General features: G+C 41.2%; 1 protein-coding gene across 1 annotated transcript in view; it reads left to right on the top strand.

The window, feature by feature from the left end:
• The first annotated feature begins 2,652 nt into the window (after positions 1-2,652).
• wwox (WW domain containing oxidoreductase) overlaps positions 2,653-18,970 on the top strand; it is a 142,738-nt gene continuing 126,420 nt past the window's right edge. Inside the window, exons 1-5 of the mRNA XM_022201935.2 lie at positions 2,653-2,916; positions 4,821-4,885; positions 5,336-5,393; positions 5,497-5,666; positions 13,736-13,842. Coding sequence (XP_022057627.2) covers positions 2,810-2,916; positions 4,821-4,885; positions 5,336-5,393; positions 5,497-5,666; positions 13,736-13,842 — 507 coding nt within the window. The 5' untranslated portion in view covers positions 2,653-2,809. The remainder of the gene's footprint in view (positions 2,917-4,820; positions 4,886-5,335; positions 5,394-5,496; positions 5,667-13,735; positions 13,843-18,970) is intronic.

Genomic DNA, 18,970 nt, shown 5'->3' with positions numbered 1-18,970 from the left:
TGTCATAGATCTCTGTTGATAGTCTGTATGAACAACTGAAACATATATTTTCTGGCCATGTGTCAATCAAAATATTGTTTATATTGTACTGACTGTTGGCAAAAAATGTATTAGCACAATCAGGTTATCAAGGTAAAAGATTGCAACAGAGTGACTTTTGTTTGAGTTACATTGTACAGTGAATAATTATAACTGATTAATACTGGTGGAGCTCATTTTAATGAACCTACTTTTAGTTCAATGTGTTATTGAGCTTTAACTGATTAGATGTCACCTCTTAAATTAACTGTCAACTATTTTTTTAAGTAAATCCTCTGATACCAACCTCAGCGCCTGTAAGCTGAATATCTTTGAACTGTAGACAAAACAAGACATTTAAAATGTCATCCTGGACCAGACAACAGTGAGAAAAAAATTCAACATGTTGTTGCATGTCGTAGACCAAGAAACTATTGAATTAATTAAGAAAATAATTCACAGATTAATCTATTACAATGCAAAATTTTCCATAGATCATACGTCATTTGTTCTGAAGCATCTTTACACCCTTGCTTTTAGATAGATGTGTGTTACAGTCAAATGATCTCGGCTGAGTTAGCTCCATCTGTTGATGAAGACTGTGATAAGAACAGTTACAAATAAGGACAGCTTGAGTCAGGATTAATTTGTCAAACAGCATCTCCCGTTTACCTTAGACTTGGGGCCACTGTCAAAAGCTCCCTGATCATTAGGGCACTGTGCTGTTTGTAGAGTTTCATTACCACTTTGAAATTATCTTTAATTATTTACTCATCACCGGTGCCCTGTTTTCTAATAGTTGTACAGGCATCATGCAGAAACACGATGACTCAGCAGACAGTCGGGACGCCTGCAGCAGCAGGTGAACAATCTGGTTAACAGGCAGGTAAAGAAGCAGGAAATGCGGCTGCTTTGTATGCAAAAGAGCTACTGAGCTGAAAGGGAACAGCTGAGCATGGCAGGCCACACAGGAAGTTGTCAAACTAGCAAATGTGGAAAATATTAACAGAACACAAACAGACTTTTAATTTCTAATTTTATTTATCTTTAAAGTCTGTTTCTATGTCTCACTGTGGTCAGTCACAGTATATTTGTAATTGATCATGCAAGCATTTGGAAACAGAATAGCCCCTGCTGACAGCTTTTTGTTGGGTCATTCATCAATCCTGGGTGTTGAGTGGTTAGGGAAGTGTCCTGATGGCACCTGTTATCTCCTATGAGTTTCAGATCCTCAACAGTTCAGACTGCCTTTGGACCTGTAAGACGTCTTCTACATTCATATTTAAGTAAATGAGAGGATCTATGGAAAGGACATGCTTAAAGATTGTTCTAATTGCGTAATGACCTTTTATTTGTTGTCATTAATGAGGATTAAATATGTACAAAAGCTTCACTGTTCTGATTTAATTCTTATATTACAGTGAAAGTGAAGTCTGTTTCCCCTTTGACAGATCAAAGTAAGGTGCTTCCCCTAACCTCAACCGAAACCTGACCTTCCACCAACTCTAACCAGTCATCACTGCCTGCTCCTGACAATTTGAATATCATATAGAACATGAACAAATGCAGACTTTGCTGAGGTGGCAATTATAGACAAAGCTCCGTGCTTTTATATGCGTCTTTGCATGTTATTAACTTTGTCTTCTTTTCCTCCCACACTTTGTGCTTTCTCCTCTCTCTCACTATACGTCTCATCAGGTTTTTCTGGCTGTGCTTATCTGATCTGTTTCTGCTGATCCCACCAGTCTGTTTAGTGTTGATGTTCTCTTGTTTGTCGTCTATTTCTCTCAGCTTTCCTCGACACTGTGTATCTCTTGTTTTCCCTTTCTTTGCAGTCACCTCAACAGGTCAAGACCTGGTTCTGCTGAAGGTCTCTTTCTGTTAAAAGGGATTTTTTTTTTTTCCATTTCAATGATTATCTGTGTGTAACTTTGTTGGGCCTTAAGCTCATTTAAAAAAAAAAATCAGGTAAATTAGTAGCCTATAGCATATTGTAGGGTCTTAACTTTATTATTGAAATTATTTGATTGAATTTACATAATTAATAATAGTTTAGGGTTTTACTATACTATTTTGATTTAGTCAGGAAAATTTGTATTTTATTCAATATTATAATTCAATATTATACTGTTTTAACCACAGCCTATTATTTAAATTAATTTGGTAAAATTAAATAATAAAATAATGCTTTTGTGTCTTAATCTCAATAATCAAACTTGGTAACTAGATTCTTTAGCTCACCAGCTTTTGTTTAATTTTGAATGCAATCTTTAAAATCAGCATTGATCCCAATTATATGATCATGATGTAGGGTTTTAACTAGGTCATTAAATTGTCAACAGTTCAACTATTGGCAAACATATCCTCCTTGTAGACAGTGAATTGTTTAAGGTGTTTTGATAGGAGAAATTATATATTTTATTTGATGACATTATACAGTTTGGAATGCAAAAAATAAATGAAATAATTGTTACTGCATAACATGAAATATGATTCAAAATAAAATCTGCACTTATGATGCAAATAATGTGAATACCAGAAACTGAGGATAAAAGCAGAGGCAATAAACAGGGGCAACAATAAAAATAACTGACTTAACAGCTATTAGTTTTTCCGCCTCATTTTCCCAGAAGGCCATTCGGCTGTCGTCACCGTGTTGTTGCGGAAGTGCCGGGGAACGCTGTGTGAGTGTTTCTCTGCTCTGACAGCTTCGTTAGGTCCTCAGAGCAGATATTTCTGGCCGGTTTCGTGTCGGTAGCATCGTTTTTTTTTTCATGAACACAGCTGACTTATGGCAGCTCTGAAATACGCAGGAATGGACGATACGGACAGTGATGACGAGTTACCGCCCGGATGGGAGGAAAGGTCCACTAAAGATGGTTGGGTTTACTATGCAAAGTAAGTGGAATCCCAGCACGAACCAAAAACTGTCAACCAGCATGTGTCTGTATGAATTCACGTTTAGGTATGCACAACCAAACCGTCACATCTCTGCTACTAGTCTGTGGTTTTCACAGGTTGCTAGCTGCTCTGGTTTAAACTGCTCTGACTTCGGAGCTGATAGCATGGATTAAAGTCTACAGGATTCACAACGCGGCGTGTTTTGTCCGATTTGTTGTTAAAATATGAAATAATGCATAAATGCTTTGACTCTATTGTTGCATTGTGCATTACCCACAGTGCTGCAGCTTTATAGTTGTAAAATGGGAAGCATAACTTAATGACAGAGTTGTTTTTTGATTATAAAATCCTAAAAGACTCATCAGTGATAGGACAGTGCAATAGGTTTTCATACCCACAAAGTACAACGGAAAACTACAAATACAAAGATAGAAAAAAATCTATTACCCTTAATTCAGAAAATAATAATACAAAATGGTTGTTTGCACAGAGCCAACGTTGTATGGGGTTAATTTTTAATTCTGCTTTTTGCATCAATGTCTATTATTGATATGGTAGCATTTGAAGTCTGTTTGTGCGTCAAATATTATCTGTCTCATGTACCACTCTGTCTGTTTTATTTTGAAGATATATCTGTGTGTAACATTTGCTTAAATTGCATTTTTCCAATGCTATATCACATGTACTTTTCTTATGATTGTATTTGCCTTTTCCATATATCTATCATTATACAGACAGATGACAAATTAAAAGAAAAAACTGAATCCGGGACCCCTTCAGCGAGGGAAACTAGTGGCAAATCAATAGAAACTTGCTTTGATTGATCACCTTTACTTTATGAGGAAATATTTCTATCATGATATAAGTTTTACACTTCTTCCTACTCCTTTTTGGACATTGCTGATTTGTTCCTTTCTTTTTTTTCTTTTGTTTTAATCAATGTTCGAAATAAACTTTTCATTCATTCATTCATTCATTCATGGGGGCAATCTCTTCCAGGACAATGGTGCCTCCATTCATAGAGCACCAGAGTTCACTCAATGGTTTCATGAAATTGATGCAAATCCGATACTGTGGCTTTTACGGTCACCAAATCTCCACCCAGCTGTCCTCACTAGGGTCGCTGGGGTGCTGGAGTCTATCCCAGCTGACTCGGGTGAAGGCAGGGGACACCCTGGATAGGTCACCAGTCTGTCACAGGGCAATCACACTCACATTCACACCTACAGGCAATTTAGAGTAACCAATTAACCTCAGCATATTTTTGGACTGTGGGAGGAAGCCGGAGTGCCCGGAGAAAACCCACGCATGCTAAGGGAGAACATGCAAACTCCATGCAGAAAGATCCCAGACCCAGGCCGGGATTTGAACCGGGGATTTTCTTGCTGCAAGACGAAAGTGCTAACCACTACGCCACCCCTCTTCAAAGCATTAAATGAGGAAATATCTTTTGGAATAATAATGGTGTTCATCCTTTTAGGAGACTTTCAGAGACTTGAAGAATTAGTGTCAAGTCACATTGAGGCTGTTGTGACTCAACACCTTACTTAGATGTTTTTCCTTTCGTTTGTCATTTCTCTGTATACATGATGCTATTATAGTTATTCTACATGCACTTCTACATATTAGGGTTTCTGGATTCTCTGTGTGGTTCCTTTTGATGTATCTGGCAATAAACTCTTGTTGTGCTTGTCAGTCAGCTACACAATGCATTTTTATTATGGTTCTGTCTTTTTATTTGCGTATAATATTAATCAACCAAGAGACTACAGACAAAAATGAGCTTTTTCCCTAATTCAGTACACTGATGTTACTTCAGTGTTGATCATTGATTCATAAATAAAATAAAGACAAAGGATGTTTTAATTCTTCAGTCTTCATCTGTCTCTTTGTACCAACAGTCACGATGAGATGAAGACACAGTGGGAACATCCCAAGACAGGAAAGAAGAAACGCTGTGCTGGAGGTTTGCTTTATTCACTTTCTTTTTAACAGTTTTACATATAATTTAATCTAAACAAAGACCACTCATATGCAGGACAGAGATTGTTTAGTTTTTTTGAATGGGGGCCAGAAGAACCTGCTTAATATGAATAATATTAACGGTACCACTTTAGATGACTGCTCAGTTGCTAACCAATCACTTAAAGTTATTAAATAGGGTATGGAGTTCAGTGTTGGCTTGAATTGTACATCATCCTCTTTCTTCTCAGCATATATAACTTAATTAAAATGGCTTTCCATGCTCTGGAATGCTGCTCCAGCTGTAGCTTTACAACCATGGAGCGGAGCCTTGTTAAGTATTTCATGCGTTCAGCAACTTTGTTTCAGAAGATTCCTTAAGTTATTTAGTATCAAAATTAAAATTTTTCAAATTAGGTGGCTTTTATGTAAAATAATGTCAATTTGTCCACAGATCTGCCATATGGATGGGAGCAGGAAACTGATGAAAAAGGACAGACACTTTATGTTGAGTGAGTAAACTCATGTTTTTAATGTGGCTCAATGTTTGACAATGTTCAGTACTGGAGTAATGCTGCTATTTTAATTTCAATTTCCAATTTCTCTCGTTTTCAGTCACATTAACAAGCGGACAACCTATTTTGACCCACGCCAAGCATTCACAGTGGAAGATGTGGTGGTGAAGCCGAAACGGTACGATGGAAACACCGCAGCTCTGGAGATTCTGCAGGGTCGCGACCTCTCCGACAAGGTGGTCCTCATTACTGGAGGCAACTCAGGCATTGGTGAGTTTGATGATCACTTTTTCCTCTTTTCTTAGTTTAATAATTCTCTTCTATGTTAGAAATCTTCAGTAAAGTGTGTTTCTGTGATGGTACCACTAGGTGGTGATGTGGTATTAGACTGTAGTAGTTCTACTCTGCGCGTCCCCATCCCTCCACACTCAGGCATTCATCAACATTAGCCTCCAAAATGATACACTTAGACGCAACAAATCACTCCTTAATACCGAACATGACTGTATTGAAGTTCATTAGCAGGGCTGAATTGGATGTCATTGTTAACCGTAATGAATGGTGTCCATTTGTAGCCAGCAAATGCATGGCTCAGTATATAATGGTCTGGAAACAAATGTATTTCCTCTTTCCTTTAGTTTAAATTAGCACAAGTGCGGGCAATTTGTTAGGACTTGCTGCTTTGTTCGAGATAGATAATGACAGCATGAGGAAAATCAAATAAACATAAAATCGTTAATTGTCTTTATATTCAAATTCTTTGTCCCAAGGAAAGTCACAGCAGTGTAATTGCTGTGTGTGTATTATGAGATGTTGCAAGACAGCACTGTAATACATGGATTTACTGCAGCCTGGGGACCTTCGCTGAACAAAGAAGCTTGTGAACTTAAATGACTTGCTGACCTCAGTCTTCCCCTGTCTTTATCTCTACACATATTTGAAAATGTAATCTTTAAAATCAGCACAGATCCAAATTATGTGATCATTTATGTATGGTTTTAACTAGGTCATTAAACTGTTAACAGTTCAACTTCTGGCAAATATATGCTCCTTGTAGACAGTGAATTGTTTTCATAGGAAAACCTCGATATTGACTAAATAATGTGTTCAGCTTTTGGCGCTCCTTAGATAAATTCTATTAACTGTATTCAGTTTGATTACATTATACAGCAACATGCAACAAATAAGTCAAATAACTATTACTGCACAACACATGATATGATTAAAAATAAAGTAGATCTGTACTTATGACACACATATTGCCACTACCGGAAACTGAGGGTAAAAGCAGAGGTAATAAACAGGGACATAAATCACCTAAACACATTTTAAAGTGTAAAATGAATCCCATACCAGAATATAATTGTCAAAGTCTTACAGATGAATAAAACCTGAACTTTACTGGTGCAGGTGGAGAGACTGTGTAGTGTATGTGTTTAAAGTGCATCAAGCCTGCATTCAAACTGGCTTTTATTTACTTGTAGTGCTCTGTCACTTTCTTTGCACTGGAACAACAATAGCCACTTCTTCTGTCTTAAATTAGTGTAATTTCCCAGTAAGATACAGACTCAGAACATTGATAAAGTATAATGTAGGTCTGTCTGCACTAAAAGGAAGCAGTTCTGATTTGTGTAACTTTTCTGCCTGTCACCAGAACTGTATCATTTTCTCAATACACTTCTGAGAAAGGAAAAGGTCACATCGCACTTTCAACATCCCAAAATACCAGTGCATGGAGACAAACTGCTCCCAGTTTCACCACAAGAGGGCACAGGAGGTCCACGATGTCTGCTGTTGGGGTTTTAAAACGTTATCATATTAGCTGCTTCACACATGCCTATTTTTTTGCCTTAATTAAAAAAAAAACTATATAATGAAAAAGATAATCCACATTTAACATTTGGTCTGATGTATTTAGTAAATAAAAATGTGTTCATCTGAAAAAAAAGCAGCTTTTCTCCAAAGACTGTGTCAAGTGGCGACAACGCACAAGACATTTTTACAGTGTGTGAATACTTAATAAACCCATATTAACATAACCTTTGTTTTAGTCTACCACATATTAAATATGCAGCAGCCATAATTAACAGTATTCTAATAGTAATTGCTACTTCTCGTGTACTCCTTTGACATTCCTATAGTGAAATGTGGTTATGCCAATTGGTTGGGCCCACTTAGCATTTTAATGGCATCAATAGTGTTTTAATCCAAGTGTCAAGGCTATTTCCATTTCTTCAGCGCTTATTTCTTCCACCGCAAATGTGACATTTTTATTAGGAATGGTAAGATATTATTTAATTAGAAAATTTACATTTGTGCCTTTTAATTTCGTTCTTAATGCACACAACCACGAGAGCCACATATATGAATTTATTTATGCATGACATATCATAGCGTCTGCTTCTGTGACCAGCCTTGAAGCTCCATTGCAATGGTGCAGGCAGGGGAGACAGTGATGTAGTTTGTCTTGCCAGCATGTGATCACTGCGCTCAGTTTGCAGCATTAGTCTTCCTCTCTTTGCCTTCTTTTGTAAATTAAAAACCAGTACCCACCTGAATGGCGTTTTTTAATTGTGATAATGGAAATGAATGATTGTAGTTTGTTTTCCCCCCGCTTGTCTTTCTCTCCCTCTCTCCCACTTCTTTTTAAAGGTTTTCTTACTCCTATAGACCTGTGGTTGTACACCTGTACCTCTGCATTGATTCCTAAGCGGCTTTGACCCAGGCCTGAGCCTCCTATCCATCCCCATTACGGACTCCTGCTCTGGCTCTAATTCCCCCCTATCAACCAACTCTCAGGTTATTTACTGGCCAGGGGTCCGTGGAACAGTTGTCCTTAAAGGGGCCATTGTCATGATACCTCCCCCACTGGGCTGCAGATATAAATTAAGCCTACAGCATTATTTTAAAAAATTAAAATCACATTTTCTATAGTTATTTTTTTCAGCACATGCCTTCATATGAGCTGGGTTTAGCATGGGGCCCTTTCCGAAAATAGTTCTCCCGTCGACGCAAAACTATATTTGTATTTTCCCTGTGACAGCTCTTTTGGGAACTGTTTGTATCTACATTTATGTGTCCCGCTACCAGGGGAGCATCATCGGTCTCCCAGGTGCCGTGCTGTCAACATAACATATGTTTAATAGTGGTCAGAAATAACATATTGACCCCCCCTCCCCCCGTCTCACTCAAATAAAACATTCAGGTGAGCGTGACTGTCTTGCATGTGCTATTTTTTACTCCCAGCTCAGCACGTGTGATGCGTGAAGGAAAATCTACATTTAGGTGGAATCCTTTCTCTATTTTCTAGAAAAGCTCTCACAGGAATATTGCGATATTATGTGTGTTGTAACATCAATCTGAAATTCATTGTCCTAACTAACTCTTTAAAGTTTTACGTTCTCACAACCTGTGTTATTTTATTTTTTATAAACTTTTTGTTTCTTTTTTCTCTACAGTGTCTTGTTGTAGAGCAACAAGATGCTGCTACAAAGCTGCTCTCAGTCTAAATGCATGCACTAAATTCCACATGGTATTGTTGCTGAGGTGCAGGGTCAATGTTGGAATAAGAAGCAGAAAAGACTCGAGCGGTCCAGACGGGGAATAGCAAGGATTTGGAAAGAAGCGCTTCATAATGTTCTAATATCTCCACGCATCGTCCCTGCAGTGTTTTAGGACTTTCAATGTTATTCTTATTCATGAAAGACTAACATTGTTCTATATTTGTGTTGATCCCAGTGTTGTGTTGTGAGGATTAAGTGTCAGGCTGGTGCTCTCCTCTCTCTGGATGGAGAGATCCCTAAGCATATTCAGTGAGTCGCAGAGCTGTGGGAGCCTCTGTGTGCAGATTAAACCCATAGCCTGGCTTTGTGGCTGATCATTAGATTGAGGCAGATTTGTTAAGCATAACTGCCATTAAATTGGCTGCAAAGCTCTGGTATTTACTGCACTACTGTTTATGAATAAGGACCCCCTTAAAGACCCGCGCAGCGATGCGTTAAACCCGAGCCTCAGTAAGGAGGGAAATGCATTATTCATAGTGGGAGGAATTAGATGGATAAAAAGATGTTCCTGGTGAGGTTGGCATGTGGTGTCTGTGTCTTGCTATGTGTGTCTCTGAGTGGCTGCGTGTGGTTTCGATGACATCCACACTGCACCTGTGTTTATATTCAGAAGCCTGATGGTGTGTTTTTGTGTCCGCTGGGCGAGCGGCCGGCCCCGCGTCCTGCTCCGTTTCCTCCGTGTCAGCTGGCGAACTGAACCGACGAGGAAATCGAAGGAGAGTTTTATTTTTTTTTCATCGGGCATTTCATGTCCTCACTGATGAATGTGTTTATTGGCTACGTAATGAGAACCAGTTCTGGTTGGTTAGTCAAATTATTCAACTTTATTAACCTTGGATGAAATTTGCTATGCAGACCCAAACTGGTGTAACATGCAAAGAGTATTATGCTGGAGGCTAGAAGGGTTCAATAATGATTACAGCTCTAATATAATAGAGCTGAAGTGGTTAGAGAGAGAGGATAGAATACATATATGTGCTTAAAGGGTGTAGGTAAAATAAAACGAAGGGGGTATTGGGTTATTGTGTGTAGTCAAGTAGTTTATAGACCTATCGAGTTTACAGTCTGCAGATGATGAGGGGATGAAAGTTACATGATGGAGGGTGGGGTGGGGGGGGATTTTTGATGACAGTGATGAAAATAGCCCCAATGCTCAGCAGATATGTGTGCATGAGGAGGCCTCTGGGGTTTGTGTTTATCCTTGGGCACATGTGCGATTTGGTGTGGTATGTGTTTATCAACTTTACTGTCCTCTCTGTGAGGCCGGCCGCCGGAGGACCAGCGGTGTCCAGTGTGGTGTGAGGCCATGATGAGAGATTGTGTAGGGAGTTGGAGGTTGACACAGAGGGTCAGAGAGGGAAGAGAAGGGGGTGGGTGGGTACTACAGAGGGCTGCATGGATGGAGGGGCGGGGGAGGTGGGGTCGGGGTAGGAAGGAGGCAGAAGGGGACAGGGAGGGGTAATAGAGCCACTTCAGTGCTCTCGCCTGGAACAGCTCAACCTTGGGCTGTAATTACTAACCATACATTCCACTTTTGGGGTGACATCTCCCTCCTCTTGGACTAATGGAGGGGAATTAGAGGGGATCTTAAAAGTCAGAAAGAGTGGGGGAGTCGGGCCGTTCCTCACCTCCTGGGCAAGAAAAGACAGAGCGGCCGCAGGAACAGGTGCACTCATCACGAGACGCTCAGGCTGTTTCCTGAATCGCTCCGTTGTTCACTTATTCACCGCTTTCCGAGGGCTGGAATGATTCAGCGGCAGAATGAATTCCCCGTCTTGCTTTCCCTGCATTTGTCTTGTCTCTCTATTGTTAAGTTGATATTAAAAGCGTAAAATTTTTTTCCTAAAAAAGAGGGATTAGTAGCAGAAAGTAGTGTACACTACTGATTGAAATGTTTCAGTTGCACTGGGAAATTTGTACATTATGTAGTAAATGAGACGTAATTTTGGAGAGATTTAAAAATATGACATGATAGTATGAATTTACAGTGTGAAACGGTAGAATTTAGTTGGAGGCGGTGCAGTGACAGTATTAGATTAGAAGTAAAGGGTGATTTTTGAAGACTAATAAACACTTTGCCAACTCACAAGCCAAAGAATTTTCTAAATGCATCAAACTAATAACAAAATACAAACTGGAGAGTGATAAACAGAATTAAATGGTTTAATTAAAAGTTATTTTTATCATATTCATGCATTGCTTCATAAACAGAGCGTGCAACATATTTTTATGTTGTGCATAATGCCTCATGTTTCACTGATGTGGTGTGATGTGCAGCTGCTTATGAATCTGTTTTCTCTCGTTTTCAGCGCCGGTGAAAGGGGGATTGTGGGAACTCGACATGTTTACCCACAGGTCTTGTAATGATCTGAATTGACTTCTGTTTGCCCAATTGTACTGCAGAGCTTATTTTAGTTAAATGCCTCTTTGGATGCAGATCAAGAGAGAGAAGGAGCAGGCGGCTCCGTTTGCCAAATAAACACGTTTACTGACGAGGCTGGTAATGATCTCATTACATTGAGCCAATACACCTGTGTACGAGGGGGATCCAGAGAGGGGCGGCGGGCCAGGGAGGACAAACAAACCGTGAAATCACTAAATCACACTCATTATTGGGGGATATCAGTAGGGCCAGGATCCTAATGTACCATGAAGAGCATTCACTGCTTAATGGACATTTTACACATTTTTTATGCATTTTATACATTACAGTAAAACACATTTTCAACAATAGCTGAGCCATTTACTGTATTTTTGTTACGTTGTCAAGCTTCAGATTGAACACACGCAAAGCATCTTCATCCCCGAGCTTTTTCACAGACCCCTCTACTTCTGCTACACTATTGTCTGATTAGACAAAAGAACCTGGACGAGCATTACAGCCCGGCAGGCCTCCTGTGTGTTGTAAAACAGCTTATGGCGTCTGTCGATCCACCGGAGCAAGAGAAACCCCTGTCTGACCTCTTGTCATGTTCCACCATCGGCATACAATGCTGAAACAGGCTCCCTTTGTTGTACACCTGACCAAGAACTAATTTCATTGCGGCCCTCTCCACCGGTAACACGGGCGAGAGGGCGGGGAGTCTCTGTTACAGCAACGCCACTCTCGTTATTTCACAATTAATGTCAAGCCCTTGTTATTTGTCATTGCAAATACATGGCATCGGTGCTGCTGCTGTTGTCGCTGCCATATTCTAATTTGTTCTCCATTATGGAAAACACTGGTGTCGATTAATTTCACTTTCATGCTTTGTACACACAACAAGTGAGTGTGAGCTGTTGTTGTTTACCAGAAGCCTCCAACTCTTGTCCAATTTACAGACTGGAAAAAAATACATTTAATTGAGGACATGTTGAGAAAAATGTTGAATATACTGTAGCTTCAAATATTTTTTCACTATCATTGTTAATATTTGTGTTTGGATTGAGTGCAGGTGCAGACATTTTGCATTGCACTCTGAAGATTTTCTCCCATTTCTTCCCTAAAGCCTGCTGCTAGACCTGCAAATTCAAAGCACATTCTTACCCCGGGAGTCGCACTGCTTGTTTTTTCTGTCATGTTGTTTTTATTTTCATTTCCATTTCCTGTGAGTGAAACGATCTCCGCTCACAGCCACAGTCCCCTCCATTACACCTAATAAGGTGTCATATAATTTCATTCCATGCTTCACTTGTCAGAACGGGCTTCCAATCCTACTCCAATTTTGAGTTTTAATAGATATTAGTCCTTAACACTCTCCTCACAATTAGGCCTCCCAGTTTTGCTCTTAATGAAAATCAGATTAAGACATATAATCTAATTACAGTCCATATTAATCCACCCTCTGATACACTCTGCCTACTGCTCTGCCTCTCAGACCCTCTTTGCCACAATCAATTATTGAGCCTGTCAGTTTGTCAATCAGGACCCTCGCTCTCTGTGTGTAGATAGAGGTTCGCATTTAGAGGTGGGACTGAGAAAATATGACACGGCTCTGCGCTGTTGAACTTCTCCGTGACACTTTGAAGGATAGTAAATGTCAAAGGAAATAAAAATACGGTGAAGGGAGAAAAGTTGATCTCGTAAATTAATTCAACCTACGGGATGAAATGACCCATTTAGACTTGTAATTTAGAAATGAACTTCTCTCCCTCTATCTTCAGTTTTTGTCAGTTTTATCGTGACTGCATGATTTGGATGGAGCCATGAAGTAGTCTTGGACTGATAAATTCCGCGCCTATCTGCGGACCTCGTTTCATGGGAGAAATGTCCTTATCAGAGGCCCTTTGATGTGCCGAAATATCACGCCAAGGTTCAGTTTGAATGTCATGTCTGTTCGATTGCTCATTCGACTACTTCTATCATGACCCGTGTTTTCATAATTACCGCCATCACTGTGTAATTATTAACATAATTAACAACCGACCTCCCTTCCTCTAACCCAGTGTGAGTGGCGATACCTTCCGGAGAGCCGGCGGTCAGATCCCAAACTTTATCTTTGACGAGAAGAGGAAGTCTCGAACCACAATAATTCAATCAGTTTCATCACTTCAGAGAGAAATGATTAACTCCCTCTGCCAGACCACTGGGTTACTCAATGAAAGAAATTATATGGAAAATTGATGGGGATTTTAACTTGCACCCACATGCCCCCCTCCACCACCACCCCATTAGATTCAACCCCTGAGAATCAAAGTTATCTTCAGAAAAACTCATCTTTGAAGCATTGCTCGCTTTCATTCTGTTTTTTTTTTTTACTCTTTACGTCTTTGTCTGTCTCACTCTTTCTGTCTCAGGCTTCGAGACGGCCAAGTCTTTTGCTCTTCACGGCGCCCACGTGATCCTGGCATGTCGAAACCTGTCTCTGGCCAGCAAGGCGGTGAGCGCCATACAGCAGGAGTGGGTAAGTGACAGTCCAAGTGACCTTTCGTTTTTCTCTAAAACCTGAAGGAATGATTCCAGTTACGGTATATTGCTATTAAGACATATTTTCTTGCTGATGTCAGATTCCACGGAAAAACCAACAAGGAGCTGATCCAAAAACAACAGTGTAGCCAAAGCATGACTTACAGCAGCTCATTCTTGTGTGTCTCAGACTTCACATATTGTCCAAAAACTATTAAAAACACATCAGCAACTCACACCACCCCGTGACCATAAATTCTCAGTAGTATTGCAAATGTGTTACAAAAGAATAGTTCAGGACACAAACACAATTTGTTCTTGTTTAAGTGATGTTTTCCAAAAAAGTGCCCTGTTTTTAAAAGATTTACATCTTCACTAAGAACCAGTGACTGTAGAGCTGAGAGCCAAAGACAGGCTTTTGGAAAGTGCAGTCCAGACCATTAAGTATTTAGACAGCACATTTAATTTGAAAGAAAATACTAGATAGTCGCTACATTAACTATATTGTATAATACAGCCCTTTTAACACATATTAGATAAAGTTAAGGGCCATGAAAGGAATTGGTAAAGCACACCAACACTGCCCAAATATTTATGGTCTGGACGGTATGTCTGTACATCCAGAAGGAATCATTCCCATTTTTAAGTGCTTTTTTTGTGTGTGATTTCTATCTAGGGTCTTTTATAGATTGTTTCAGAGACAAATTTATGATCCGTTGCTGTGCAAATAGTTCCAGTGTGAACTATGAATGTGTGATACCGTTTATATTGTATTAATTCACACGTTAGTGACGTGGAATTAAAGATTCATGTTTCTATATAATCTACAAATTCAAATCTCCCTCAAAAATGAGAGATCTTTCTTTCTAAATGAGAGCAAAACTGCATGTTTTAAGCTCACAAACTTGCCTTGCACTCTCTGCCAGGAACAGTGAAGAAACTTCTGTTTGAGTGTCTCTCTGCAAAGCGAGGGAGGGCGTTAAATGGAGGGAGGGAGAGGGAGAAAAAGTGAGAGGGCATCTGATAATTACCTGAGATTATTGCTCTAATATCGCTGCGCTTGTGACATGTCCCCAGATTTACGAGTGTGGGAAAATAAACAAGTGAAATGTGGGTGCTGGAGCAGAAAGAATAAGCCATTAGCACTGGGTTGATTACAGAGAGCAGGACTTGAAGAAGACGGAGAGTGAGTGCTCAGCGCAGATATGAAGAGAGTGGCTGGGAAGGAGGAAAAGAGGGAGAGAGGGGGCGAAAGAGAGAGAGAGAGAGAGATGGGGAGACAAACGCCTTTGAGCGGGAGTAGATCTGCAGTGTTTAAACTCACCAAAGTCTCTAATTGAAGTATGCCCCTGGGGCTGTCAGTGCTGCTCCACACTGTGAAATCCAGCGCTTTGTCTAAATGAGTGAGGAAAAGCTCTGATCCCAGCACTGGAATTTGTAGTCAAATTGATTTTCAAGCTTCACACCTGCCACAGAATTATCCAACATGTTAAATGTTAGTGAATTAACAAATGGGAGCTGCTTTTAAAGAATAAATGATTGTGACCTCTGTGGTGTAAATGATAATCTCTCCTATTTGCGGTACACTGGCGTGCAGCACATTTAAAGAGAGGGTTAATAGAGTTTGGTGTAGTTCGAATAGAGCCTGAGTAGTGAATTAGCATTCCCTCGGCTCACTCCATATTTCCTTTTTCAAGGAATCCCCCTGTTATAGGCTAATGAATAAAAGTCACAATATCAGAATAAATCTTTGCCGCAAATTCTCTCCTCTGGCGACATTATTAATAGATTCAGGAGAAGAATAGAGAGAGGGATTAATCTTTAAGATGATGGATGGACTCTGCTTACCTTCCCATGCTCCTATGTTAAGGTCATTTTGATAACAGGGTATATTTTGGGGTCCTCTGTACAAAAGGTCATCATATCTACTTCCAGGTCCCTCTCAGAGTTCCGCTCTGGCTGCCAGGAGTGGAACTGCTGTCCCGATTGCACGAGACCTCTGCCCTCTAACTACCTGCTTACAATTACTCTGAACTCTCTCTTTCTCTAACTCTTTCTCTCTCTCTCTGTGAGTCTGGCTGTGTGGGCTGTTCAGAGGTGGAGAGTGATGGCTCGCTCACAGCGCAGGGCGGTGCAGTTCGCCGTAGCACCATGTACTGACAGTGGGTATAATAGTGGGGTCGCTGATGGATAATGAGCAGGTCAGAACAGCCAGGAAGAGCGAGGTCAGAGGCCTCATCCTTCCCAGCCAATCACACCGTATTCTGCCAAGAACAGCGACAGTACGAACAGGACAATGCACTTTTTTTCCCCAGAAGATTCCTGGAAGAGCAAAATCTGCCCTGCACTTCTACATAACCATTAGCTTTTATAAAGCATCTATATTTAACATGTTTACCTGTTCATTCATGAATGCTTCATATTATAGGGTTCATTTAGAGATCATATTATCTACTTGTGTTTTTGTCAGCTTTTTCTTTAGTTTCTTGCTGTGCTTACGCTACTTAGTGTTTTCATGATGAGACTTTAGCTCGTCTCCTCTGCAGTCCTAATCTGAGTAGAGTGTGCTGTTCTATTTGAGCTGTGAGGTGAAACCCCTCCAGCAGGCTCATTAGGGGAGTTTAGAGTGGCGGAGAGGGGATAAACATTTACCTTATGATTGTGTTTTACAATAAGCCTGATGCTGGTTGCCTTTATGGGGTTCAAAGGGGGCTCTTTTTATAGGCAGTGATGAAGCCACAGTAAAACCAGGGGATTAAGCAGCAGATGGGTGCTGGGGAAAGATGGAGGCAGAGCAGAAGGACATGGAAAGACAAAATGAGGAGTTTGAAGTGTGGTAACAAAGATATGCTCCAAAAACAAAGATGTATTTGTAGAACTAAAGTGATAAAGTATTGTCAAATGTCTTAATCCTGGGAGCTCTACTGTGTACCTCTGCAGTTCTTGGCCTCTGCTTTAACTTCATGCTCTTCCCCCATCACCCCTTACCTATCCATCTCCCATTCCACTCACAGTGCAGGCAGGTTAAGTTGCTGGTTAACAACCAAAGTGTTGCCTGCATGCTGGAGATTTATTTTTCCTGATTGTCTTTAAAATTATGCTTATCTTTGACTCCAAAGTCTCCCTCAGAGAGCTGTAATGGACTCCCCTGAGACGTAACCCACTGCTTGGTGGGCCAACCAAGGTCCTTGGCCCCTGAGTAGAATACAACACTCAGAGACACACGTTTGCCTTGGTCTTATTTTGTAATTTCTTTCCTTTTTTTTAATCCAAAATGCTCATTTTCCCCACTGCCCCTTTCTACAACACATGCTAATGAGATGCTTTGTAAGGGCGTTAATTAGCGAGTTAGTCACTGATTGCTGTGCTTGTTTTTGTTGTGTGTGTGTGTGGCGGGGGGGTATTAATATGGCTGTGCGCCACTGAGGAGAGTTCTATCAGGGTCTGCTCTGGAACCAATTAGGGTAAAGCTCAGTGTCCACTGAGGCTGCTGGGAGAAAAAAGCCTGCTACTTGCAATGTCAAACAGCAATATTAACACAGGCCAGAGAGGCAGCGCGAGACAGGCAGACAGAGCTGATAAGCAGCGGTCATTCAGAAAGACAGACAGGCAGGCAGGCAGACAGGCAGGCAGGCAGGCAGACAGGCAGACAGACAGGCAGGCAGGCAGGCAGGCAGACAGACAGACAGGCAGGCAGACAGGCAGGCAGGCAGAGCTGATAAGCAGCGGTCATTCAGAAAGACAGACAGGCAGACAGGCAGACAGGCAGACAGGCAGGCAGGCAGGCAGACAGGCAGACAGACAGGCAGGCAGGCAGGCAGGCAGACAGACAGACAGGCAGGCAGACAGGCAGGCAGGCAGAGCTGATAAGCAGCGGTCATTCAGAAAGACAGGCAGGCAGGCAGGCAGACAGGCAGACAGGCAGGCAGGCAGGCAGGCAGAGCTGATAAGCAGCGGTCATTCAGAAAGACAGGCAGGCAGACAGGCAGACAGGCAGGCAGGCAGACAGGCAGGCAGACAGGCAGGCAGGCAGGCAGGCAGGCAGACAGGCAGGCAGACAGGCAGACAGGCAGACAGACAGGCAGACAGGCAGGCAGGCAGGCAGGCAGGCAGACAGACAGGCAGGCAGGCAGGCAGACAGGCAGGCAGGCAGGCAGACAGGCAGACAGACAGACAGACAGGCAGGCAGACAGACAGGCAGGCAGGCAGACAGGCAGACAGACAGGCAGACAGACAGGCAGGCAGGCAGGCAGGCAGACAGGCAGACAGACAGGCAGACAGACAGGCAGGCAGACAGGCAGACAGGCAGACAGACAGACAGACAGGCAGGCAGGCAGGCAGGCAGACAGGCAGACAGACAGACACTCTGCCCAAAATGAAAACCAGGCAAAGAATGAGCTCATACCGTCTTCCACAAACTGTTTTTTGTTTTCACAGTTCTTATCAAGCATTTAGAAATGACATAAACAAGTGACAACAGATGATAAGATGTTGCGTTAGACATGCTGATTATAAATTTCTATTTTTAACTATTTTTACTAAAAATGATTTTTATACTCTACCTCATTAATCAATGTCCACATCTTTGTTTGCCACCACAGCAGTAAAATGCTTTTTAACATTGCTAACAAGCTTTTCTCAAGTCTCCATTGACATTTTGGACCACTGAATTTCAGCGACAACCTCCAGGTCTTTAAGGTTGACAGGCTTCATCACTCGTTTCTTCACTTTACTCCATGGATTCTTGATCGGAGTCTGATTTAGACTTTGGCTGAGCTGCTCCAAAACGTTGATATTGTTTTCTTTTAAATACTTCTTGACCACTTCGACTGTATGCTTCAGATGACTGTCCTGTTGGAAGGTCCAGTGCTGTCCAAGGCCACGTTCTTCTACATATCGCATGATGTTTTCCCTCTAGAATCTTAACGTTTTCCATTTTTTCTATTGATGCTGTTTACTTTGACAAATTTCCATGGCCCACTGGCTAAAAAACACGTCTCTGTATCCAACAACTCCTTTCTTGTCCCAAATGACCACAGAAGTGTTGACCCACACTTTCATCTTCGTCCAGGTGAGCTTTTGCAAAAGCCAGGTGAGATTTGTGTGTCTGTCTTGGAGAAGTGGAG

Source organism: Acanthochromis polyacanthus, chromosome 8 (assembly GCF_021347895.1).
Source record: "Acanthochromis polyacanthus isolate Apoly-LR-REF ecotype Palm Island chromosome 8, KAUST_Apoly_ChrSc, whole genome shotgun sequence".
Lineage (NCBI taxonomy): Eukaryota > Metazoa > Chordata > Actinopteri > Pomacentridae > Acanthochromis > Acanthochromis polyacanthus.
This window is presented reverse-complemented; position numbering and strand designations above follow the sequence as displayed.